General features: G+C 41.6%; 1 protein-coding gene across 2 annotated transcripts in view; it reads left to right on the top strand.

The window, feature by feature from the left end:
• The window catches only part of GRID1 (glutamate ionotropic receptor delta type subunit 1), a 714,118-nt gene that overhangs the window by 471,239 nt on the left and 218,460 nt on the right, over positions 1-24,419 (top strand). For both annotated transcript variants that reach the window (XM_054580465.1, XM_054580464.1), the window contains exon 6: positions 13,217-13,387. In XM_054580465.1, the coding sequence (XP_054436440.1) occupies positions 13,217-13,387 (171 nt within the window). The remainder of the gene's footprint in view (positions 1-13,216; positions 13,388-24,419) is intronic.

The following is a 24,419-nucleotide window of genomic DNA, read 5'->3' as shown; positions in this document are numbered from 1 at the left end:
ACAAAATCAAATAAAATGTGATGAAATACAAAATCAGTGAAATAGAATAAAAGAACCACTAAAAATGCAAAGTACTAGAGACTTCCTTTGGGCTTCTCTGGACAAGATAGCATTCTCCTGATAAACCAGTGAGTCTGGGGAGGGTTTCCCACACTGTGCAGAGAGCCTTAGAGGACATTCGTCCCCGCGGTGACCATAGCCAGGTGCAGCTCTTTAGGGAACAAGGTCAGCTGCTTATTGCTGCACGATCTAACTGGGCCCAGGCATGGGAATGGGCTGTGATGGAAGGAGAACTCTGTCTGGGTGGCCTAGGGTAAAAGGAGGAGGCAAGGTGCCAGCTTTATTGTGAACAGAAACTATTTGTGTAATTTATAAAAACAAAAGAATCCATGTAAGTTTTCAATCAGAGGCCATTTTATTTAATGGTGAGATGGTTGAATACTGGTTTGATATCTTGGCAGGGAGTCCAGTGTGTCCTGGGGTCTCTCAGGGGTGAGGAGCAGGAAAGAGCTACATGCAGACTGGATGGTCTGATATATGCTCCCCTAAGGGGTTTGGAAGAGGCTGCAGGAACAATTGGATGAGAAGAGGGGCAGGAAAAGGGCTGCTCTGGCTTGACTGGGGGCCAAGCTAAGGCAGGTCTTTTGATTGCTTTCAATGATTGTAGAGAGAGCTTTAGATTTTGAGTTGGAAGGATAAAGAGTACTAGCTGCAAGGCTATGTGCTAGACATGTTGAATTTCATTCAATGAAAGTCACTGAATTAAATAAAAACCTTGGGAAGAACTATTATTCTCTTTCTAGGCGACGCTCAAAGGAATTAATGCCTTGCCCAAGTTACACAGCCAGGAAGAGAGAAGCCAGGACTGGAGCCCAAACCATCTGATCCCAGATCCTCCTCTTTTCCCTTCACTGTGTAATAGACTAGTGCTTCTAAAATGTTAACAGATAGTTACTACACTTATTGTGGTAATAACTTTGTAAGGTATATAAATGTTGAATCGCTATGCTATATACCTGGAACTAGTGTAATATTTCATGTCAACTATAATTAAAGATACATTTCAACAAATGTTAACATACCTATGAACATCTCAACCAGAGATCTTGTCAAAAAGTAGCTTCTGAACTAGATAGATTTGGGGTAGGGCCCAATATTCTGCATTTCTAACAATTTTGCAGACTATGCTAATGATGCTGGTTCATGAACCACACTTTCAGGAGCAGTGAAATCCTCTCTGGCTATTTTCTATATGCAAAATAGGAAGACTCATGCATACTCTTTGAGTTTTTAGGGGATGACTAATGAGGCAGCGTATGTGCCTGGTCAGAAAGCCCATTCAGAAGGTGCTTTCCTGCTGTCATCCTTTGTCCAGGAAATGTAACCAGTACTAAGTTTTGGCAGCTTTCTCCCTCCCACTCTCTCTTCCTCACCAGGATGTCCTTAGCTTGCCTTGCCTTTAGCGCTCCATAGGGATCTGAACACAGCAGCCAGTCTAAAAAAGCCTTTTGAAGATTGGTGGGAGTAATTCTTTCATCACAACTTTATTGAATCCTCTTTTCTATTTTTTCAGCTTTTCTCAAGCCAGCCTTGTCTGTGAACTTTATTTACTATCATTAACTTTAGATTACTGACACCATGATTTTTAGGAGGGAAATAATAAACTTTATTATTTCTCCAGAGTTGGAATAATGCTGATATCACACAGGTATTTGATAGATCTAGGTCCTGCTAAGGAATAAAAGGAAATGACTAATGATGTGATTGCACAGCCTTATATAAGTTTAGAGTTCTATATAAATGTTTAAAAATATTTTACCTTCATACTAGAAGGTTCAGAAATTGTACTGGTCTTTTTAAAAAATTTAATTTAATTCAATTTTTTTCCATCACCATTTTTTCTCCTATACCATACCCTCTTCCACCTCCACCCACCTCCCTCCCTCTAAAGATTAGACAAATACTTATTTGTGGATGAGTCTTGCCTCTGTTTTGTCAAAATATATACTTAGAAAAGGAGATTGTTTCCATTTTAATTGGTATTTTGAAGATTTTTTCTCATTATAAATATTTATCTACTTTGTTACTCAAACAGATTTGGAGCAAGACTTCTGCAATGATTCTCTCCATGTTTTAAAGTTTACAAAATTCCAAGAAGCTTAAAAGATGCAAAGCATGTTAAAACAAACACCTACATGTTTACCATTTAATTGTTGGTATTTTGAGATCTTATTTTTTTTAAAAGAATTGACTATTTCAGATGTAATTGAAGTCTGCTCCATGTCTACTTACCAGCCACATTAAATTCTGTATCAATCAGCTTGTTTTGACAATAAGTTACAGAAAAATCTGAATCCAATTTCCTTAAATGGCCTGAAAATTTATTATCTCACCTTAGAAATGGTTCAGAGGCCGGTCACGAGGTTATAGGGCACAGAGTGATTCAGAGGCTGAATAGTATTCTCAGGACCCCGCTCTCTGTTGTCCATAGTATTCTGGGCATACCCTCAAGTGGAATCTCCCAACAATTCAAACCTCCACAGCAGAAAGATCTAGATCTTCTTGATATTCTTAGGATTAAGCAAACCTTTGCAGAACCCCTCAAGGAGAACCCCACACATACCAAAATCAGAGATGAAGTCACATATACTCCCTTAAAATTGCCTAAAATAGTAGGATCAGCCACTTTGGCTCAGGCCAAGCAGTGTACCACCGGTTTGGGGTATTGGGGTCACCTCCCATCACCTTGAATGCCATGGTAGAGGGAAGGGCAGTTTCATACTAGGGCTATTCCAGTGTAGAAGAGGAGGGAAAAGACTGTCAAGTAGACAGCAAATTTGCTTGTTACCTCCCTTTATTTCCCCAGTGGCACCAACTGCCTGAAGTTGGTGTGTGTTCCTTACATTTAAATTTATATTATGCTATTACATATATCTGTCCTATAAATGTAGCTTATTTGATGTATAATTCTGTAACTTGCTCTTCCTTTTCTTTGTTTCTCTTGTTTTCCTTATCTCTTTTGTCTATATTTGTAAGGCAATGTAATATTATAGATTTATTCAGTCACTTTTATAGCTGCTTAGTAGTTTATCATACAAATACCATTGCTTCTTTAATTATGTTTTTGTTGTTACATCAGAGACCTCAGTGCAGGTGAGGAAGAAGCAGCTGAATTTGATGGACACTGAAACTTCTGTGTCTCCAAATTAATCCTGTTGATGTTGTCATCATTTAAAGTTTTTTTTTCCCACATAGTTAACAATAAAGAGGACTTTAAAAACCATTACTAATCCATATAAGTTTTTCATCACCTTTTTTGAGTCAGAGGCTTTCTCAAAGTTCTAATACAGCCAATCTTTACATTCTCCGATTTTCCACAGGAAAATGTATACTTGGAGACTTTACATTTTTTGGAGTTGTGGGTTCTCTGAAGCCAGCCAGTGACCTTGGCCGAAGACACATGTTGCCTGTGAATAGAGGCAGTCAGATCTTATTCTGTTCCTTACTGTGCTCTCTAAGAAAGACAGTTTTGCTTTTAATCCGTGAATTAAGTATGTATCTTCTGGGAGGTTGTGAGGATTGGCTTTCCTTTAGAATTCTTCTAACTTTTCTTTAGCCTCAACTCTTTGTAAGTGAAGTAGAGGTTTGTAGAGGTTTCCAATAATTTATTTGACTAAAAATGAAAATTGTCTAAGCTTCAATGTGCATTCTTAGTACAAATTTAGAGGCAGCATTTTTATTATTCAGTGCTTGAAGCACGTCTTATATTTCATTGTTTTCATAGAATTCTTTAAGTGTGTTACACAGTACAAAAGAGTCTTTTCCCCACTGATGACTGGCAAGAAGGACGCAATATTAATTGGAAACTCTATTCTGTTCTCTACATGTTTTAGTTGTTGTAATATTTTTGTATCAATCTGTAAGTACTCCAATCCATTAAAAAAAGAGCTAGTTCCAGCAGTATTTTGCCACCATTCTATTCCAATTACACCTATCAGTATATACTGTAGATCCTACATTTTATCTTTATAAAGATGACCCATTTGAAACCATCCTAATCGAAGTCTCCATCATCTTTCAGAGATGATCTCTTAAATGAATAGTATTGATGAGAGATTTATGGGTGGAACCTATTAGATTGTAGGAAGGTAAGCTGAGAAGTTCAGCATGGATAACAAAATAAGGTGGAACCTGAAGACTGTTTACCTTCCTGCACCCACAATAGTGAGATGATTCAAGAATACAATTAGAATTTGATAAAATGGAGAAGGCTGCACATTCTTCTCTTGGGCCCCTCAGAAATAGCTCTCCTTCTAATATTAATGATAATAAACTTGGGAAAAGGCATTCTACATAAGCAGATATAAATTTTAGTGTAATAGCTGAGGTTTAGTCAGTCACACTGTCAAGACATTTATGGGTTTTAGGAGATAGGTGTATGTCCCATGAAAGGAGGATGGTCACATGCTAAAAAATGGAAGTGCTATATACAAAGTTTAACAGTAGTATTTTTATGGAAGAATAATTAGCCTGAGTGATACTCTCAAAAGGACAAGATCTAAAAAAAACTAGGTATGATATATTTAAATATATTTTTAAACAGATCACTGAGCAGTCAAGAATAATGTTCACAGAAGTCAAATAAAGTGAAAATGAAAACTCTAGGAAATATCTGAGCTTCAAATTTAGGTTTTTGTCTTGACTCTATTGGCCAAACTGTGGTTATGTTGAGCTTCTATTCTTCTGGCTGTGTACGGTATAGGACACATGAGATCAAGTGTAAGAACCAATCAAATGTGGGGCCTAATGAAAAATTTACACATAAAGTTAGAAACTTAGAACTCAGCGTAAGGGCTAACTAGAAATGAACTCTCTGTGCAGAGGGAATAGCAAGGAAAAATTTTCTATCTTGACTTTGGAGTTTCATGGGGGGAAGAAATTTTTTTGAAAACTGGCAACCCTCCTGCATGCAGGATTGTGACTCAAGTCACACTTGTGCTGCCTAACAAAGCTCAAAGGAATATCGAGTATTAATTTATGTTGATACATATTGGTAGTACTCATAAATATTCTCTGAGGTAATGCAAATGCCAGTTAGACTTCAAAGAATTTATAAGAAAATTCTAGAAAAATAATATTGCATAAATGAGAGAAAGAGAGAAAGGAAGAAAGAGGTAAAGGAGGGGGTAAGGAAGGAAGGAAGGAAAGAAAGAAGGAAGGAAGGAAGGAAGGAAGGAAGGAAGGAAGGAAGGAAGGAAGGAAGGAATGAAATAAAAGAGCCACTATGAGCGAGAGCCAGAAGAAGAAAAGGACAGTTTAAACAAATTTGAAGTGACTTTAGTTATTAGAATTAACTGACATAGAATATTAAATAAATAGGCTTAAATATGTTTAAAACATAAAAAGATGCTTGAAAATAAGATCAGGAAATAAAACATTTTATTAAGAAACCAATTGTAAGGACTTCCTTTATCAAAATACTTGGGAAAAGAAAATTTTGCCCCTCTTGATAGTGGCTGCATTCTCCATTGACAAAAAGCAGGGAAAAGATGTGCCTGTTATAGCAAAGGGTCTGAGACTTTCAGTTTCATGTCCACATTTTGTAGTACCATTTAGGCATGAAGGAAAACCAAAAACGCACCAAAAAAAAAAAAAAAAAAAAAACAGCTTCAGGAAATTAAAAACCTAATAATTGAAGTTAAAAATAAGCATCAAAATGGACACATATAGAGAGAGAATTAATGAACTGGAAAATATGAAGAAGTTATTTAGAGTACAGCCAAAAAGAAACAGATGGAAAATGTGAAAGGAGGGTTAATACATGGAAGAATGATAAAGTCTAACATATTGTTGCCTGGATTTCTAGAAGGAAATAGGAAATAATGTTAAATGATATTATGGTTTAGAATTTTCTAGAATTATTAAAAGAAACCAAATGTCAGATGTGGAAAGCCCAAGGGTCAGGGGCAGAATAAAAATCTAAAAATTTATACCTAGGCACCTCAGAGTATGACATTGCTGAACACCAAAAACAAAACAATCTAAGGAGCATCCGCATCCAGACAGAAAACACAGGTCATCTTCAAAGTAGTAGTAATTAGACTGATACCTAATACCTTGAGGTAATGGGCTGAAAGATGACCACCAAAGATATCCAGGGCCTAATCCTTGGAAAATGTGTGTTACATAGCTGAAAATATTTTGCAGAAGTGATTAAGTTGATGATTTTGAGGTGGGGAAATTATCTTGGATTATCCTGGTAGGCCATAAATGAAATCCTAAATGTCCTTATAGAAGGGAGGCAAAGGAAGATCTATGTATAGAAGAGAATGCCATGTGGCCACAGAGGAAGAGATTAGAGTGATGTAGCTATAACCCAAGAAATGCCAGCAGTCACTAGAAGCTGTAAGAGGCAAGGAACAGATTATTCCCTAGAACCTCTGAGAGGAGTGCATTGCTCCTTGTGATAATTTGTTATTGCAGTTGTAGGAAACTAATGCATTGGACAAAAATGCAAGCCAGAAGACAATCATATTATTTTCAGTGTGCTGAAAAAAAATAGTAGTCAGTTTAGGATTTTATTTTTCAAGAATGAGATTAAAATAAAGATATTTTCTAGCAAATAAAAACTAAGTTTATCATCAACAAACCCACATTAAAGGAAATTATAAATGAATTACTTAGGAGAAGGAAAATGATCACAGATATAAGGTTTGATGTCTAGAAAAGAATGTCTAACAAATGTATTGATACATAATGGTTCAGTAGACAAATATTAACTGTGTAAAGCAATGAAATTATGTATACTAGGAGGGCATAAAGAAAGATAGAATTAAAATACTGAACATTGTTATCATGTTAGTTGAGAAGATGGTGATTAGAGATAAACACTGAAGAAGAACAGTAAAAATAGTGATTAATTTAACACTTTAAGTATGTATGAGTTCTGTCCAGAAAAGGCCCAGCCATTGTTAATATAATAAGAATGGTTTCTTGACATCAATGTAACCTGGCAGCCAAGGAAGTGGACTGGAATGTGCATGTTTGAACAATGACAACTTCACTGTACTAATCAGTGGGGGTGGTAGACATCATTGAGTGAGCATGTGTACTGTGTGTCTGTCTCAGTCAGAATGACTGAGCACATAGAGCAATGAATCTACATCAAATTTTGCATGAAGCTTGAACATTCTTCTGCAAGCACTATTGCAGAGGGGGAAGTGACTAAAAGCCAGCCAAGAGTGGAGCAAGTGGCATTGTTCCCTCTTGGACCCCTCCCCACATACAGATTCACAACCCAATGATCTGGGTTGGCCCTTCCTAGTGAGTACCTAAGGCTCTGCCCCTTCCAATGTAACAAGACAAAGAAATATGGCCCAAATGAAAGAACAGATCAAAGCTCCAAAAAGAGAACTAAGAGATGAAGAGATAGCCAACCTATCAGATGCAGAGTTCAAAACACTGGTAATCAGGATGCTCACAGAAATGGTGGAGTATGGTTGCAAAATGGCAAAAAAAGTGAAGGCTGTGTGCAAAGTGAAATAAAGAAAAGGAAGGAAACTGGGACTCAAATAAACAATTTGGAGCAGAAGGAAGATAAACATTCAACCAGAACAGAATGAAGAAAGAAGAATTCAAAAATATGAGGAGAGGCTTAAGAACCTCTGGGACAACTTGAAACGTTCCAATATCAGAATCATAGGGTTGCCAGAAGGAGAAGAGGAAGAGCAAGAAATTGAAAAATTATTTGAAAAAGTCATGAAGGAGAACTTCCCCAATCTGGCAAAGGAAGTAGACTCCTAGGAGATCCAGGAAGCTCAGAGAGTCCCAAAGAAGTTGGACCTAAGAAAGCACACACCAAGGCACATCATAATTCCATTACCCAAGATTAAAGATAAGCAGGGAATCTTAAAAGCAGCAAGAGGAAGGGAGACAGTTACCTACAAAGGAGTTCCCATAAGACTATCAGCTGATTTCTCAACAAAAACTTTGCAGGCAAGAAGGTGCTGGCAAGAACTATTCAAAGTCATGAAAGGCAAAGAACTAAGTCCAAGATTACTCTATCCAGCAAAGGTATTGTTTAGAATGGAAGGGCAGATAAAGTGCTTCCCAGATAGGGTCGAGTTAAAGGAGTTCATCGTTGCTAAACCCTTATTATATGAAATGTTAGAGGGACTTATCTAAGAAAAAGAAGAAAATCAAAAGCTATGAACAGTAAAATGACAACAAACTCACAACTATCAACAACTGAACCTAAAAGATAATAAAAACAAAAACAAAAACAAACTAAGCAAACAACTAGAACAGGAACAGAATCACATAAATGGAGATCAGAGGGGAGGGGAATGGGGGAGAATGGGGAAAAAGGTACAGGAAATAAAAAGCATAAATCGTTAAGTACAAAATAGACAGGGGGAGGTTAAGAATAGTACAGGATATGGAGAAGTCAAAGAACTTATATGTACAACACATGGACATGAACTAAGGGAGTGGGGAATGCTGGTGGGAGGTGCGGTGCGGTGCAGGGCATAGGGGAATAAAGAGGAGTAAAAAATGGCACAACTCTAATAGCATAATCAATAAAATATATATTAAAAGTAAATAAATAAAATACAAAGAAAGGCTTACAAAATAGACAAAGTTCTAGCATCAAAATTGGAGAGTGTGCACAAATAAATATGGTTAGAAATGGATAAGGGCACATAACTTGAGATGCATTAAAGAGAGAGAAGTAGAGAGATGTGAACAGGTTATGCAAATCACACAGGAAAGTTTGGACAACATGACTGAGTTTTTTAGGAAGAAAAAATGATTTAGGACAAAGAAGAAAAAGAAAGCAAAATCCCTATAAAATAAAGAAATTTAATTAGTTTTAAGAATAATTCTACAAAGAAAATTCTACAAAGAAAATTTAGATTAGTTTATAGGCTAATTCTACAAAACATTCTAGAAATTGGAGGAGATATTGGTAGCATGTGACAGACTTGGTATCCAGAAATAAAAAAAAAATCCATCAAATCAGTATGCCAGAGACCTAACCTGATAGGAATTGGACAAAAACGCAAACACTGGAAAGGAAGCACAAGTGATTCAAAATATATGAAAGATACTTAACTCTTTTAAGAATTATAGTAGTGGAAATTAAAATCCAATTTTGTGCCAATTCATACTCATCGGATTGACAAATATTAGGAAGTTTTACGCTGTCACATGCAGGCACAGATACAGAGCAACAGGAACTTTCTTCACCATACCTGACTGTAAATTGGCACAATCACTTTGGAAATTATGTATTACCTAGGAAATTTGAATATGTTAATATTCTCCTTTCAAAGAATTCTGTTCTAGGTATGTACCCTAGAGAAATTCTTCTACAAGTGTACCAAGACTTATACACATGAACAATGTACATTGAAGTTTTGTTCATGATAGCAATCAAAGAAAACATCCAAGTGGTAATCCACAATAGAGTAAATAAGTGGTGGTATAATCACACAATGCCATTGTGTGCAGCTGTGAAAATAAATACACTAGAGCGGCACTCATCACCATGAATAAATAGCAGAAACTGAAAGTTAGACCAGTGGGTTTTAAACATTGGTGAGTCCTGGAGAACTAATGGAGAGCTGGACCTCTGCAATTTTATCAGTTTCCAGGTGATCCTGACACACAGCAGAGCCCCTGAGTTAATACAACTACAGGAGGCATGTATGCAGACTGTTCAGCTTACACAAAGCTAAGCAAAACATACAAGTTACACATTATTTGGATTACATATGTAGTCATAACATGACAAAGGCAGGCTCTTGGTGAGCAGGAAGATTGAACATTTGGGGAAGAGGCATCTGGCCAAGATGCAGGTTTCTTAGCTTGATGGAAGGCACACAGAAATTATTTTATTACCCATATTTTAATGTATGTAATACTTTCAAGTTAAATTTACTTTACAATATAAACTTAAAAAGTAACAAAATAAGCAAGATTATTTTGAGCCTCTGCACTCCAGTGAGCGTTTGGGTATGACATGTTACTGTTGTCTCTTCTGCTACCTTGCTGACTTCAGTGAGGTCAGTGGGGGTCAAACAGTATATACTCTGTCTTGCTTCTTCTGCTCATCAACAGCACTATCTGGAAGGAACATTCAACTGGAATGAAGGGCAAGTTTGTTTTCCAAGCGAGTTGTGTAAATTGGCTACTTGGAGTGTCCCCTGAGCCCTTAGGAATGCAGAGGCCAGGCTCCCTCAGGGCAGTCCAGAGGCAGACCTGGTATGCAGCACAGAGGCACTGCCTGGGAGGAGTGAGCACATCACTGCTGACACCCCTGTGGTGCTAAAGAGACCCAGCGAGGCCAATGGGATCGGAGAGGGCCTGGCATGGAGATGCTGGGACTCACTGATGACATGGGTTTGGAATTCTCCAAAGATAAGGACACATCCCTAGGAAAAGAGGTGACCATTTTCATTGCCCCAAAGGGATCTGGGGCGTTGCTTCTGTGGTTTCTTAGATTCTGATTGTAACTCTCTGTACTGGGTATGTAGAATAGGCCCAGAATTACTGGGAGGCTGGGAGCAGTGCATCGACGGGCAGAGTATGTGCTTTGACCCAGAGTGAGTGGATGAGAACTGGGCCAGACAGGAAGACCTCAAGAGACCTAGCAGATTTTTACTGTAAGGATTTTTACTGTTGAGTTGGTAAGAGCTATGTCAAGCTTTCAAGGAGTCCTGGGTAAGCAGAATGATAAAAGAACAGTATGGAAGCTAGGCAGTGGAGGGTAGGGGCTAAACCCCCTTATTTATGTCATGACAGCCCCTGGCTCTCTCATCCCAGGTGCTGCCACAGGTTGCTGGGGAAGGTGATGGTTACACTTAACTAGAAAGGTACTGTGTGCCTGTAAGTCAGACTCCCTGCAGATTTCCAGGGTCCTGCTTGGGGTGCAGTGGGAAGTACTCAGTGCCACTGACTTCCTTCTAGAAAGTTGAGGATGCAGGAAAAATTTAGTAAAAGGACTTCAAGAATTAGTGAGAAAAGCAAAGGTATGCAATGTATCTATTTCCTCTCCAAGGTGTTTGGCTCTGATTAACCCCTTAGGCATAAGTCAAATTATGTTATTCATGACCTCATGTTTTTCCCTCTACATAAAAAAAAAAAAAAAAAAAAAAAATCCCTCCCCAAATCTCCTATATGCCTTCTCCAAGTAAAGCTAGCTCCTTTACTCATTGCTCTTTTTTATAGTCATCCTTACTGTTAGATCAGAATGTGGTTTTCCCCACCCTACTAGCCTAAGCTCAGGACAGGATCTCTGTGAGCAGGGCAGCTCAGAGCAGAGCACAGCACCCAGGCTCATACTCAGCTCCCTATCTGTGCTGGTTCTTGACGCAGCTGGTTTCTGGGCCTGTATCACCTTGTGGTCCTGAGATGTGAACAGTTTGCTATTTCCATATTTTTGATTGTCACTTGGTCCCCATCCAACAAGGTCATCTTCCCCTCAACAAACTTTTGTCAGGAATACATAGGTCAGTGGTTTAAACTCAGATTCAATATGTAATAACACTTTAATTCTTTTGAGATTACTGCATTTCAGCATACTTGAGAACTATTGATCATTCTAAAAGGATACAACTTTTGATTTCTTATTTTCTCCCAGATCTAGCACATGTCTTCAACTGACCAGTCTTTGCACTCATATCAGATTCCTAAGGCAGTTCCTGAAAAACAAAGTTTACCATTTTACCTTTAAACATCTTGTTCTTTAAGTGACTTTGAAACAGATGATCACTGATATCTAACCTCATTAGCTCTAATTATAACACATCATTGTCTCAAAGCTAGAATGTATTATCTGCAAAGAGGAAGACTGAAGAACTATTTTGAAACATGGTTGTTCACAGTTAAAATCTTGACTTGCAGCCAACCACCAATTTGGTCACTTCTTAGAGACGGTGAAACAGAGCAACCTGACTCTCACTACTGAAACCCCTGGTCAAGCCAGTTTCCCTGTCTGTAGCTCCCATGTGCCCTCAGCCATGGAGCACTTTTTGGCCTCTGGAATCCTCCTCGGGAGAGTGGCCAGAGATTTACAAAAATTGTAAATCTGATTGAGGTTTTTTGTGCCTAAAACCTTTCAAGGGCTCCTCATCATCCTTAGTGTGGGCATTTTAGCCAGCTTTACTGATCCCCCAACCACATCTGGAAGCTGGTAATGTTTCACAAGTCCTACTGCCTCACAGGACACAGTTACTGCCCCCCTGGCTTCAGCAGCACCACAAATTCAGCTCCACATTGCTGCCTCCCTGCCCTCTCCCCACCCCCCACAGCATGCAAGCACTTTGCTTAACAAGTTCATCCTTCAGGTTCAGTTTCAGTGCTAATTCCTCAAAGAATCCTCATGCTGGAAAAAGCTCCCTGTGGCTAGCTCCCTATTTCTATGCTTCCTATTTCTATGCTTGAGAGTGCTCATTTTAAAATGCATAACAACAGGATCTACCTTGTAGAATTTCTAGGGCTGTTGTGAGCACCAAATGAGATAATGTATGTTAAGAGCTTAGCATACACTCTAACATGGAAAACACAATGGATTTCCTTTGTCTCTGTATTTTCTTATTGCATCACCAGCATATTTCATCCTGTGATGACCTTGAGCTTAACTGAATGGATTAGACCTGACTCATTCACAGCCATATCCCCAGTGCTTAGCACAGAACAAACCACAGAGGAGATGTTGAGTAGATTTTGTGCCATGAATGAATGGATGGGTACATTTTCAAAATTTGTATGCAAATCTTAAAAAAGAATCTAATTATTAAAGAATTAGAGGGAACTCATTGCATTTTGGTAAATTATGTCAGAGGAAACCAGTTTTCCTTGCCTAAATCAGATCAATGACTCCCAACAGAAAATTTAGTCTTTACTTCCAGCTAATGCCTACCATGACTTTTGACATCACTGGTTCTTAAGAGCTTGGTTCTGTGGAAGCCAATACATTGGTGTTTTAGCCACAGACATCTTTTCCTGGCTTCAGGGAAAGTGTTGAATAATCCTGTTTCCATTTTAGGGTTAGCAAGTATTATTTGTAAACAAGCAACTAATGGACTGCGTGACCTAGCCCCAACCATTAATCCCTTTGGCATCAGCTGTTCAAGCTGTTAGCCTCCTGATAGGCATTATGCAGAGAAGGTTCATGAGTCAATGGTAAGCATGGGTCTGGTTATCTTCCCAGGAAATCAGTGACCCGGAGATTCTGGATCTGGTCCACAGCGCCCTTGGCAGGATGACCGTGGTCCGACAGATCTTCCCGTCTGCCAAAGACAACCAGAAATGCATGAGGAACAACCACCGCATTTCCTCCCTGCTCTGCGACCCCCAGGAAGGCTACCTTCAGATGCTGCAGGTCAGTGCTCATCTCCCGAGCTCCCTCCAGGAGGGAGTCTCATCCACGCTCTTGGTGTGCCCATATACTTTAATTACTAGAATTCTGTTATTTGATGACATTGCAACCAATCAACAGGGTAGTGCCTCTGAGCAGCATTAGCTGGCAGTCATAGCTGCTGTTGGTAGTCAGGCTCTCAATTGCTTGGGTGCTTCTTGCAGTTAAAAGTTACATGCTGAGGGAGTAAGGAGCTTCCTGTCTCTTAGGCTTCTGTGATGACTGTTTTGTTTGGGATGGGTCATCTGGCAGGACTAGGGACGAAGCCTTCCTGTGAGGAGTCATCATTTTGAACCTGCTTTAGGTTTTTCCCTGTAAGAAGTCAATAATATGGAGATAGCTCTTGCGAAACAATTAGAGACTCTGATGATCAGCTCATCTGCAGAATACTGAGGTCAACCAGGATGCTGCTGCATCCCAGCTGAGCAGGGAGGGACAAGAGGGCAGGACCTTCACCTGCCCACCTGTTCCATTCCTTCCAAGAGGTACAGTGTTTATGGTCAGTCCTTCCTCCTGTCCCTCAGCAGAGGTGTAGCCTGGCAGCAGGATATGGAGCTGTGCACCTGTTGTGAAAGGAGGTTTTCTCTTGGCTGTTTGAGGGTAACGATGAAGCACTGTGGAAAATGTCCCTTGGCAGCCTAGAATCTGCTTCTCCACTAAGAATATCAAGCACAAGAAAACTTTCCTTTGCTACTTGATGGGAGACAGGTAACATTTCTTCCAAATGGGTTTGTGAAAATTGGCCAGAAGTTTGTGCACATAACATACTTGCCATTCAGCATTTAAAACTAGTTACATTTTTCTACCCAGCCAGGCATGAGGAGTAGAAATTAGGGTTGCTGGACAGGGACAGGCTGTATCTTCCACCTGAGTTTCAGTTCCACCCTAAGGCATTGTGATGTCACCTATCAGAAGATACACATTTTGGGGAGGGGAATTATTAGACTCTCTGGAGTAGGCTAGGTACATGTGTAATTTGCCAAAGCACTGAATCCATTCTATAATCTTATATTTGGCAGGGGGTGGGAGGTGGGAAGAAACATGCCCCAACAGATGGTAAACACTAGAAATAGGTTCTTAAGGAAGCACAGCAGACACTGACTTTTCACTGGAGTAATTCCCACTCTCCGTGTTCACTGCTCCAGGGAGCTCTCAAAAGGTCTGGGTCTTTCTAAGGTGGTGAAGGGTTTGGCCAAGAGGGGACCGAAGGCCTCTGCAGGACCCATGGACTTGAGATCTCTGGGCATACGGGCCATGAAGAGAGGCAGGTGCTTGATGCAAGATTTTATATTTTTGGATCCTGCTGGTCTGTTCTGTTTTCCTCTGTTCTGGAGTTTGAAAGAAGGGGTGAGGGCTAAATACATCCCTCTCACTGTGCCTCAGTATTTATCATCCCTACTCTCCATGAGGGAGGAAGAGCAGTGGATAATGTGGCTCAGGCAGTGGGAGCCCATCCCCATATCCCCAACAGGGCAGGAGGGAGAGGGGACTTTCTCATTCTCTGGAGCCAAGTTATATCTCCTTGAAGGGCTTCATCCTTCTTCAAACACATGCTAACCTTGCCCTCGCCTGTCCTGTATCCCAGACATTTGTCCAATTCTTGCTTAGTCATAGTGTACTTCTACTTGAGGAGCAAAAGAGGGGCCACTTTGCATTGCACTGCACAAATTGGGGTAAGAGGAGGGGGAAAGCAGTTCTCCTTGAGGCCTATGATTACTCACTTTGCAAGAATTAAAATGTGCAGGTAGACTCGGTTGCACAGCAGATAACCTAGATGTAAAGAATCTAACATGGAAAATAAGAGAGAAGGGAGACTGATGGTGAATCCAGATGAGACCATACTAAATTGACCCATACCCAATAAGAGTATCAACAAAGGCACAGCTCAAAGGTGTGTGGTTAGTCATCATCAAGCATGGTCAATCCAATATCAGATCTAGAACCCTAGCCTTACTACCTTTCTTTGTTCCTGCTGAGACCAAGGGACTACAGAGAGAGCAGGATTTAAAAGCGACATTACAGAGATCTTGAAGTGGTAGCATCAGTAATAGCAGTAGTGGCATAAGTAGTAGTAGTAGTAGTATAGCAGTAGTAGTAGCAATATTAGTAGCAGTAGTCATAGCAGCAGCAGCAGCAGTAGCAGCAGCAGCAATTGTAGTAGTAGCAGCAGCAGTAGCAGCAGTAGCAACAGCGGCAGCAGCAGCAACAGCAACAGCAGCAGCAGAAAGGTAGTAGTAATTGTAGTAATTGCAGCAGCAGCAGTAATTGTAGCAGCAGCAGCAGCAACAGCAGCAGCATAGTAGTAATTGTAGCAGCAGCATAGTAGTAATTGTAGCAGCAGCAGCAACAGCAGCAGCATAGTAGTAATTGTAGCAGCAGCAGCAACAGCAGCAGCATAGTAGTAATTGTAGCAGCAGCAGTAGCAGCAGCAGTACTTAATTATAGCAGCAGCAGCAAAACAGGAATGAGATTGCTTGGATTCAAGTCTCAGTAACTCTAGTACTAATTATTTAATCATTATTATTTATTTGCCATTCTGTATCTCAGTTTTCTCTTCTGTAAACTGGGGATTAGAATATTACCTACCTCTTAGAGTCACAATGAAAACTAAATGAGAGAACATATAGAAAGCACTTAGAGTGAGACTGAGCTATTAATCGTTTCATTATGGAGGAGGAGGCCAGGTGTGTCACAGGGTTTCCATGGAAAGACTGAACATAGCCTCAGTTTTTTTTTTTTTTTTTTTTTTGTATGATGTTGCACCTATCTTCCTGAGAACAGTCTTTAAAAGCATCACAGCAGCTGGGAAAGCATTTCTCATCTGTCCAAAGCCCCATATCACAGGTATCATGTACAACTTACTGTCCACATCACTCATGCAGGTACTTAAAGCTGTCTTTTGTGGGAGAGGAGAGGACGTGTCTTTGAGACCAATGAGTTCTTCATATACAAGACCCTACTCACCAGAGACCTTCAATAAGGATGAATGAGAAGGATATGTTAAGAATGTAGGTCTTAACACGAGTTAAACAGTCTCTAGAAGCCTTTTTATATATCTATAAATAAAATACTTTTTAAAAAGAATATCTTTGTTTGTTGCATCTTCTTCCTTGTGTGGGGCTATCATGAAAGGGAAATGTGGATTTATTTACTTGTCCTTCCCAGCAACCATTTGGGCAGCTTGTAGGTTCATCCCATTTACAAGCCAATCTCTTCAAGTTTTCTTAGTAGCTATTACCTCTTCTTTCTTTCTTAATGATGGTGTAGAAGGCAAACTAATTTCTACTAGCCTCTGGCTGTGAGATTTATTGAGGAGATTCTAACATGTTTAGAACAATCAACTGAATAAAAAAACATTTATGTTATGGATTATTAATTTTGTCTTGATGAAATTAATGGAAATCCTTTTGGAAATGGAGCTCTTCAGTTTCTCCCTGAGACAGCTGCTCTTATGATAATTCTGGGTTAGAAGTTTTCAAAGGGACCATCAAGAACGGGGATATTTTATAAGATCATCCATCTCTCGGCTTCTCTGTGGAGCTGGCCTCAGAAACTCCATCTTCTTCTATTAGGCTTGTGGTCAGGGCTTTCTGTGCTGTAAAGCCAACCAAGCACTATTATAGCAAATCAATTTGGTTCCTATTTAGTAGAGAGGAAGTCCCTTGGAAGAAAAATACCTAAATCAGTGTCTTCTAGTGGCTTTAAAAGCATTGCATTTGCCAGTGTGCAGTGCTGTTGTATAGTTTTCCCTATCAAGCACTGTCTTATTTGGGTGTTTCCGTTCTTGTTTCCTTGACAAGCTAGTTTAGGGCTTGTCTGACTCAGCCAGTAATAAAAGTGATAACCAGTCCCTAAGAACCCTGAGATTTTGCTAAGATTCCATGGGCAGCCGTGCTCAGAGGAGAATCTGTAATGAACTTGGTCTTCAGAACTGCACTACCTGCCAACTTCCAGGCTATAATTGAAGTAACAGACATATTGTCATGTTGACACCCCATTTATATTCAAATGCGTTTCCAAAGGAGGACAGGCAAATGATATAAGCTGTGTTGTCTGGTCACTGTGGAGCCTGATCCTTGAATTAAGTTGTGAGGCCTGATGTGGTTTATGATAAAATGGTCCTTCAGGTTGAAATTTCTCTTCCTTGTGTATTTTAAAATTGAGTGGCTTGAAAGATGGAATCACTCCTCCCCTTCTCAATCTGTTAAAGCATTTCAAAACTCTGCTTCCCTCAACTTTATTTCTTTAAGACTTTTTTGTATCCTTCCTTGGCTACAAGTTTTTGGTCAATCTGCAAGTAGAATCCTTTCCTCTGGAGCAACACTGAGCCTCCCCTACAGCGCTACCTTGGACTTCATGTCACTTTCACTGGTTACTTCATCCTAAAGACCTAGGTGGAACAGTTAGCAACCAGAGTGGGGGAGCATGGTCATCGATGCTTTTGTCAGAGACAATTGCACAGGCAGTCTCCTTGGGTGCAACTGGTTGCCATGCTGGCTTCAGGTAACCACATGTGCATTTGGAACTAGAAATTCTCTGGTATGGACAAATGCCCCTTCCCACTCTCCACACCCTCCCCTCAGATTCAGCTGTGGGAAGAGCTCCCCATCCCCTTTGCCCTCTGCCACCATCTGCTCCCTCCTCAGGCCTGGCTGTGCTGCCCTCTCTCTGGACAGGTGGGTTGGCAGCAGTTTGGCAGAGAGGCCTGGCCTGGGGATGGATTTCTCAAGCTGTGACATCTGGGCGTCAGCTTGTCCTCCCAGCTGGACCCCATGCCGGCTGCTTGTCTGACTTTGCTGGATGACCAGAGCCTGTCTGGGGATCTAATCAGAGGTCGGTTCCTGCTGTTTGCCTCTCTGAGGTCTCCCTGAACAGTCTACTTGGCTTAATTAATGACAGAGGGAAGAGAAAACTGGTTTTTTTAGAAGCCTAGAAGGAAATGCAGCCTTTCTTAATGAAAACATTCCCCAGGGTTTTGGCTTTGGTGTGAGGCAGATAATGGTTTGGTGGCAAGATGCAGCTGGCCCGTGGGGCCCTAACCATGACCTGCCATTCATCTTCCTTTGCCTTCAAGGATGATTCTTACCTTGATAACGTGTATGCACAACTGTTATCTGGGCCCCTGGAGTACAGTATAGTGAGTCAAGGCTGGAACACCTTAAAATGACTTGGATAAATTCTTAGAGTGCAGAGCACCAGGAGGACAGGCAGCCAGCTACAGGCATGGCCCTTGGGACCTCTTCCTTCCAGTCTGATGGGGTGGCCACCGGTCTCATCCTGCTGAGGTCCAGACAAGATTGGAAGTATACAGCACCCCTGAATTGCTCAGCATGTTTCATGGGGGGGCTTGTGTTTTATTTCTTTTGGCTCTAATCCTGGTTCTGAGAACTTAGTAAGTAAACAGATCATCTGAGCCCCTGGTGGGGCTGCCTTTATCCCACTGGGTGCTGAACTAGGTGGGAAATCAATGCCTTTCCTGGTTCCAACAGGTCTGCAAATCTGAGTCTCAGAGATGGTATTACACATGGGGGTGGGGGATCACTGGTGGCCTTTGCACTGTAGCTGCACAGATAGCCTCTGATGTGCGAAGTCCTGTCTCTCCATCTTGCTGGCTTCCTTATTCACCCTCTCTTTTCTCCTTCTGGGTCTTCATACCTGAATTCTTCTTATTCTCTCATGAAGATCAATTTAACTATTTTATTGGTAGCCTTTGCTCCTGCTGACCCAAGGTATATTCCTAAATAAAATATAGTGACTGGGGAAATGGGGATTCTGGTACTATTAAATAAAATCAAACCTGTTTCTCCATCCCTGCCTCTCAGTTGGTCTCATGTGAGTGATCTTCAGCTATCCAAAAGGATCTACCTAGATTTCTCAAGAGCTGAAAGCCCCAGTAAGGGGCTCTTGGCTGAATTGTCTCATCTGCTTCCCAGAGATGTGAGCTCACCTTCCATATTTCCCCTTTGGGGACCCATCTCTCTCATAGGCGATTGACTTTGGAAATCCAAGTCTTGCCAGGATCCCACATATCATGGAAATGCATACCCAGACTCTGACTGGAGGTGACAATTTTACATGGAACATCCTGACCCAGAGCTCCTATTCCCCTTTCCCAGCATGGCTTCTGTCCTCTATCGCTTGTATTCCAAGAGGCATCCTCTTTGGAAATACTTTGACATCTCTTTACCTTGGTGTTTTTTCTTTTCTAAGAACAGGTTTAAAACTATTCATCCAATATTCATTAAATCTAAAAATATCCATTAGGTACTTATTTGGTACCAGCTCATATGTTAGACATTTCACAAATGTTCTCTCTTAATTCTCACAAATTCCAAATAAATTAGTAATACTACCCTGTATGTTGTAGTGTGTGCCAGTGAAGGAAAATGGCTTATGCAAAGACCCAGAGGTCCGGGCAAGCAAGGGCAGATTTCTATGTGTCTGAGGCAAGAGGTGAGAGGCAAGAAGGTCAGCTGGAGAGGAGAGCAGCTGCCAGGGTGCTGAGGGCAGGGTGTAGCCCTTGGAGATATGTCAGCGCAGGTTGTGCATCCAAGAAAGACAATTGTGTGTGGGGCAGAGGGTCAGAGCCTGAGGCTGGTAGACAAGGTCACTAGTGGTTACCGTTTCCCTAGGAAGAAATGAGGACACTTGAACCATGTTGTGGTGATGGGAGGTGACATGTAGGGGGGACAATAAGGAAGCTTACTGGGCCTGAAAGCCTCTAAGCCTGAGCAGAGGATAGGGAACAGGTGGCAGGCTGCAGAACACGGTGCCTCCCACAGGGCTGGGCAGCAGTGGCCCTTGTCCTAGACATGTCCTGCTGGCCTGGCCCCCTTTCTCTCCTGCACAGTTGGGTGGTTTCACTGCAGTATTGCATGTGCTGAAGTCTCCCATAGCTGAGCCAGCCTTGCAGTGCAAATGTCAGGCTCTTGACTGCAGTGGACCAAGCCACCTCCCTTTCATGAATCTGGGTCAGGGTATTATACCTGGGCCTTCCTTTACTGGACTTTTAAAGAAATACCCCAGGGACAGAGAAGTGGCCTTTCCCTCACCTTAGTGCAGGCAGCCCTGAAAAGGCTCTGCTCAGCCCATGGGGGCTGTGGCAGCTGTGACTTTGCATCTGGGGTTGGAAGGAAGCCAGGAACATGTGTCCAGGTAAGCAGATCCTTGCTCAGTCTTCTGAGCCACAACCTGCGAAAGTCGGATACAACCCCTGCTTGCCCTTGAAAAGCTTTTGGACTAAGGTGAATTGGGGAAGAGGGTGAGTGTGGCAGATCCAAGTTCATTTCCCCAACAGGTCCCATGCTGTGTGTACCAGATGCGTGCTTAGCCCCAGAGACTGCAGACACCCTGGAGGAGCTCTCAGCTCACCCACATTGAAATCAGATGGAGAAGGACCCGCTTGGGTCCTTTATTTCCTCTTCCATTTCTTTCTGTCTCTGTCCCTCCAAAAATGAACACACATGCAAATTGCTTAGGACAGTACTTGGCACACATTGCTCTCTGCATTTCATAGAGGGTAAATCAGGGCTACCCACTACACCTCTTTAAGGCCCCTGAACATATTGTATTTTATTGTCATCAGCATAAGTCTAGAACAAATCTTGATTTGTTCAACAGCACTCAGCAAGTGAGTGCAAGTGAAGATTCAATTCACTCATTCAGTAAGTATGTATTGAGCACATGCTATATCTGTGCACTTCTCTCTAGACTGGGGGTACAGCAGTTAACAGAGCTGGCTCAGGTTGTGGTGGAACCAAAACTTTTGCTTATCTTACCAGGCCACTGGGCTAAGCTGCATACACAGTAGAGTAAGAGTCCTACAGTATGACAGTGAAAGAGGAACTTCACATACATGACAGTCTGTCCAGAAAGTACCCAGCCACGTCATAAGAAAAATAGAGACATTTATCGAGGATACAAGATACAAGAAACATTGTACATAGGACAATGATGCCTTAGTCCCCTTCAAAGTAAGCACCTTGGGACCTCACATATTCTCCCAGTAGCTCTTCCACTGTTCAAAACACTGCAAAATCCTTTGTTGGAATCACCATCAGCTGCTCCATTGTATTTTCCCAAATCTCATTGATGGGCAAAAATCGCTTCCCTTTCAAAGATGATTTTATTTTTGGGAAAAGCCAGAAGTCCCAGGGCACCAAATTTGGGCTGAAGGCGGTGCTGAGTCACCTGGATAATTTGATATTTTGCCAAAAAACTGCATGAGACGTGATGCATGAGTGGGCGGGCTGTCTTGATGAAGCTGCTAATCACCAGTTGTCCATAGCTGTGGTCAATTTTGTCATATTGCATCTCAACTGATGAAGAACATTGAGGTATTACTCCTTATTAATTGTTTGGCCTGGAAAGAAAACACCTTCCTAATCAAAAAATACAGTTAACATGGTCTTGATCTTGCTATGATTTTGCTGTGCTTTCTTTGGGCGTGGACCCATGATTCACCTCCTGTTCATATCCATAGACCCATGATTCATCTCTGATTATGACCTTCTTGAGGAAATCTTGTTCATTGGTAGCAGTTTGAATCAAGTCATTAGCCCCTGTAGCATGATGTTCCTTCTGCTCTGGTAGCAGAAGCTGCAGAACAAATCTTGCCATGACATATTTCATGACAAGATCCTCTGCCAAACTCTTGGACACAGTAGTTTTTGGAATCCCCAGATCAGCCGCTAGTTCTCACACTGTCAGTCGCCAATCTTTGTTGATTGCAGTCCTTACATGTTCAACATTCTCAGGTGTTCTGCTTGTTGAAGGCCTTCCAGAACATGGATCACTTTCAACAGATTCTCAACCATCTTTGAAGCATCTGTGCCACACTTTTATTTGTGCTTCACTCATTGCATCATCCCCAAAAGCCTTCTGAATCATCCAAATAGTGTTTGCAGAAGAATGTTCAAGCTTAATGCAAAATTTGATGCAGATTCGTTGCTCTACTTGTTCAGTTATTTTGAATGTGATGGCCACACAATACACATGCTCACTCAAGGGCGTCTACCGCCCTTACTGACTAGTACAATGAAGTCATCATTGTTCATGCATGCTCATTCCAGTTCACTCTCCTTGGCTGCTAGGTTACATCGATGTTGCACAAACTGTTCTCATTATAGTAACAATGGCTAGACATCTTCTGCACAGACCTTTTATCTCTAGGGTGGTCACCTGAACCAGCTAGGCTCCTGCCAGCTCCGTCCCCACCTAGAATGAGGTCACAGGCTTCCAGGAGAGCCTTGGGCCCCTCTCCTGGTTCTGGTCCTTGTGTGCCGCGCTGACTTGACTCTCTCTGGCATCTCTGACCTGGTTCCAGTTTCTTTGTTTTGCATCCGGGTCTTTCCTCTGCCATAACCTTGGCCTCAGCACTTTGGCTTCTCCTTTCTCCTCAAGAAGTCTCAGTTGAAATGCTTTTTTTGGTTCTTGGTCACTTTTTTGCTGCAGTATTTCTAGGCTAGCCAGAGCCCCGGGCTCCCATTTGCAGGGGGATGAGTGTTTAAATAGTGACTGTACCTGCTCTGCTAGTTCTTTGAAAGTGAGCTTTGCGCGGTGCCTTACCTGAGATGTGAGGGAGAAGGACAAGGGCTTCTTCAGCCATCCCCCTGCTGTTGCCCCTGACCCTGGTGTCAGTAGCTCTAGCTTGTGTTGTTAGCCTCTCAAGACCAACTGTGAGGAATGTCCATGCAGTCGGGAGCCTCCCTCCTTCCAGACTGCTCATCTTGGTTCAAGGCATGGCATGATTAAGCCCTGACTCTAATCTTCACCTACCCATGCTAGGAAAGGCATTTTCTACATTTTTCAGGACCCGAGGGAGCCCCAAACAAAGCTATCTTTCTACTATTCATTCTTGATCTTTTCCCCAAAAGTCCCCTCTCTGGACAACCAGACTGTAAGGATAGCACTAATTCCTTTGTATTCCCAGCAGGTCACCTAAGTTAGGACACTGAGGTTGGGGAGCAGAGGAGGAGCCACAGAACAATGCAGAGTGTCAACTTCTATCTGAGGCGAGAAATACTGAGATAGCACCTCACCAGGAGAAGGGGCAGCAGTGAGTGGAGAAGGTAGAAACAGCTCCAAGTAAAGATTAAGACGTTATGAGTAAGCTACAAATGAGAAGCACATAGTTGTTTAAAAAAGGAGGTTCCCTCCCACGTCACAGATCGAGGCAGCAAATCTTTTTTTCCTGCTGTTTCTCATATTTTCTTTTTGTGAACCAAGATCAGTGTGTGTCTTCTTATCAGGGGATCCATCCATCCATCCATCCATCCATCCATCCATCCATCCATCCATCTCCCCACCTTCTTATCTTCCCCCCACACACTACTCACTCACCCACCTATCTATTCATTCTTCCATCCATCCACCATCGTCCATCAAAAATGCATTAAGCACCAATCATATGTCTTGGTTGGTGCTGGATGCCAGTTCTAGAGATAATGTATATATAGAGAGATATATCTAGAAGAGTTAAAAAAAAATCCCTTAAGAAGCTCAGAGTTTGGTGAGTAAATGCATGTATGAACTGACAGTGTGCAGTAGATCATGGCAGAAGGTGCCCAGGGTGATAGATGTCGGGCAGTGGGAAGGCCTATCCATGCCTGGGGAAGAACATTGCTCAAGCCTGTTCCCTTGAACTGAAATGCATTCACCCTTCCCAGCAGACACACTTGTGGGAGGGCTAAGTGCTTTCTTTGGCCTTTGTGAGTCACTTCCTGTTTTTTCCTCTTCATTGAAGACATCTCTGCATTCATACATTAATTAGATACCTTAATTCATTGTAAATTGAAATGCTGAGGGAAAAAGGAAAATACCACTGGGTGTTGGTGTGGGCCACAGCTGGGGTGGTGCTGTCCATGTGTGTGAGTGTGTGTATAGGTGTAGGTGTGTCAAAGTGTCACAAAGTGTCCCACTAAGTTGAATAGCATTGGCTATGAGTGGGTGGTTGGGAGATCCATGCATGTCTTGAGAAGAGAAATCTTCACATCAT

This window comes from Pteronotus mesoamericanus, unplaced genomic scaffold, assembly GCF_021234165.1.
Source record: "Pteronotus mesoamericanus isolate MK-2021 breed Mesoamerican mustached bat unplaced genomic scaffold, CSHL_Meso_final contig_59, whole genome shotgun sequence".
In the NCBI taxonomy this organism is placed as follows: domain Eukaryota; kingdom Metazoa; phylum Chordata; class Mammalia; order Chiroptera; family Mormoopidae; genus Pteronotus; species Pteronotus mesoamericanus.
Note: the sequence above shows the minus strand (reverse complement) of the source record. Positions and strands in the feature narration are given on the sequence as shown.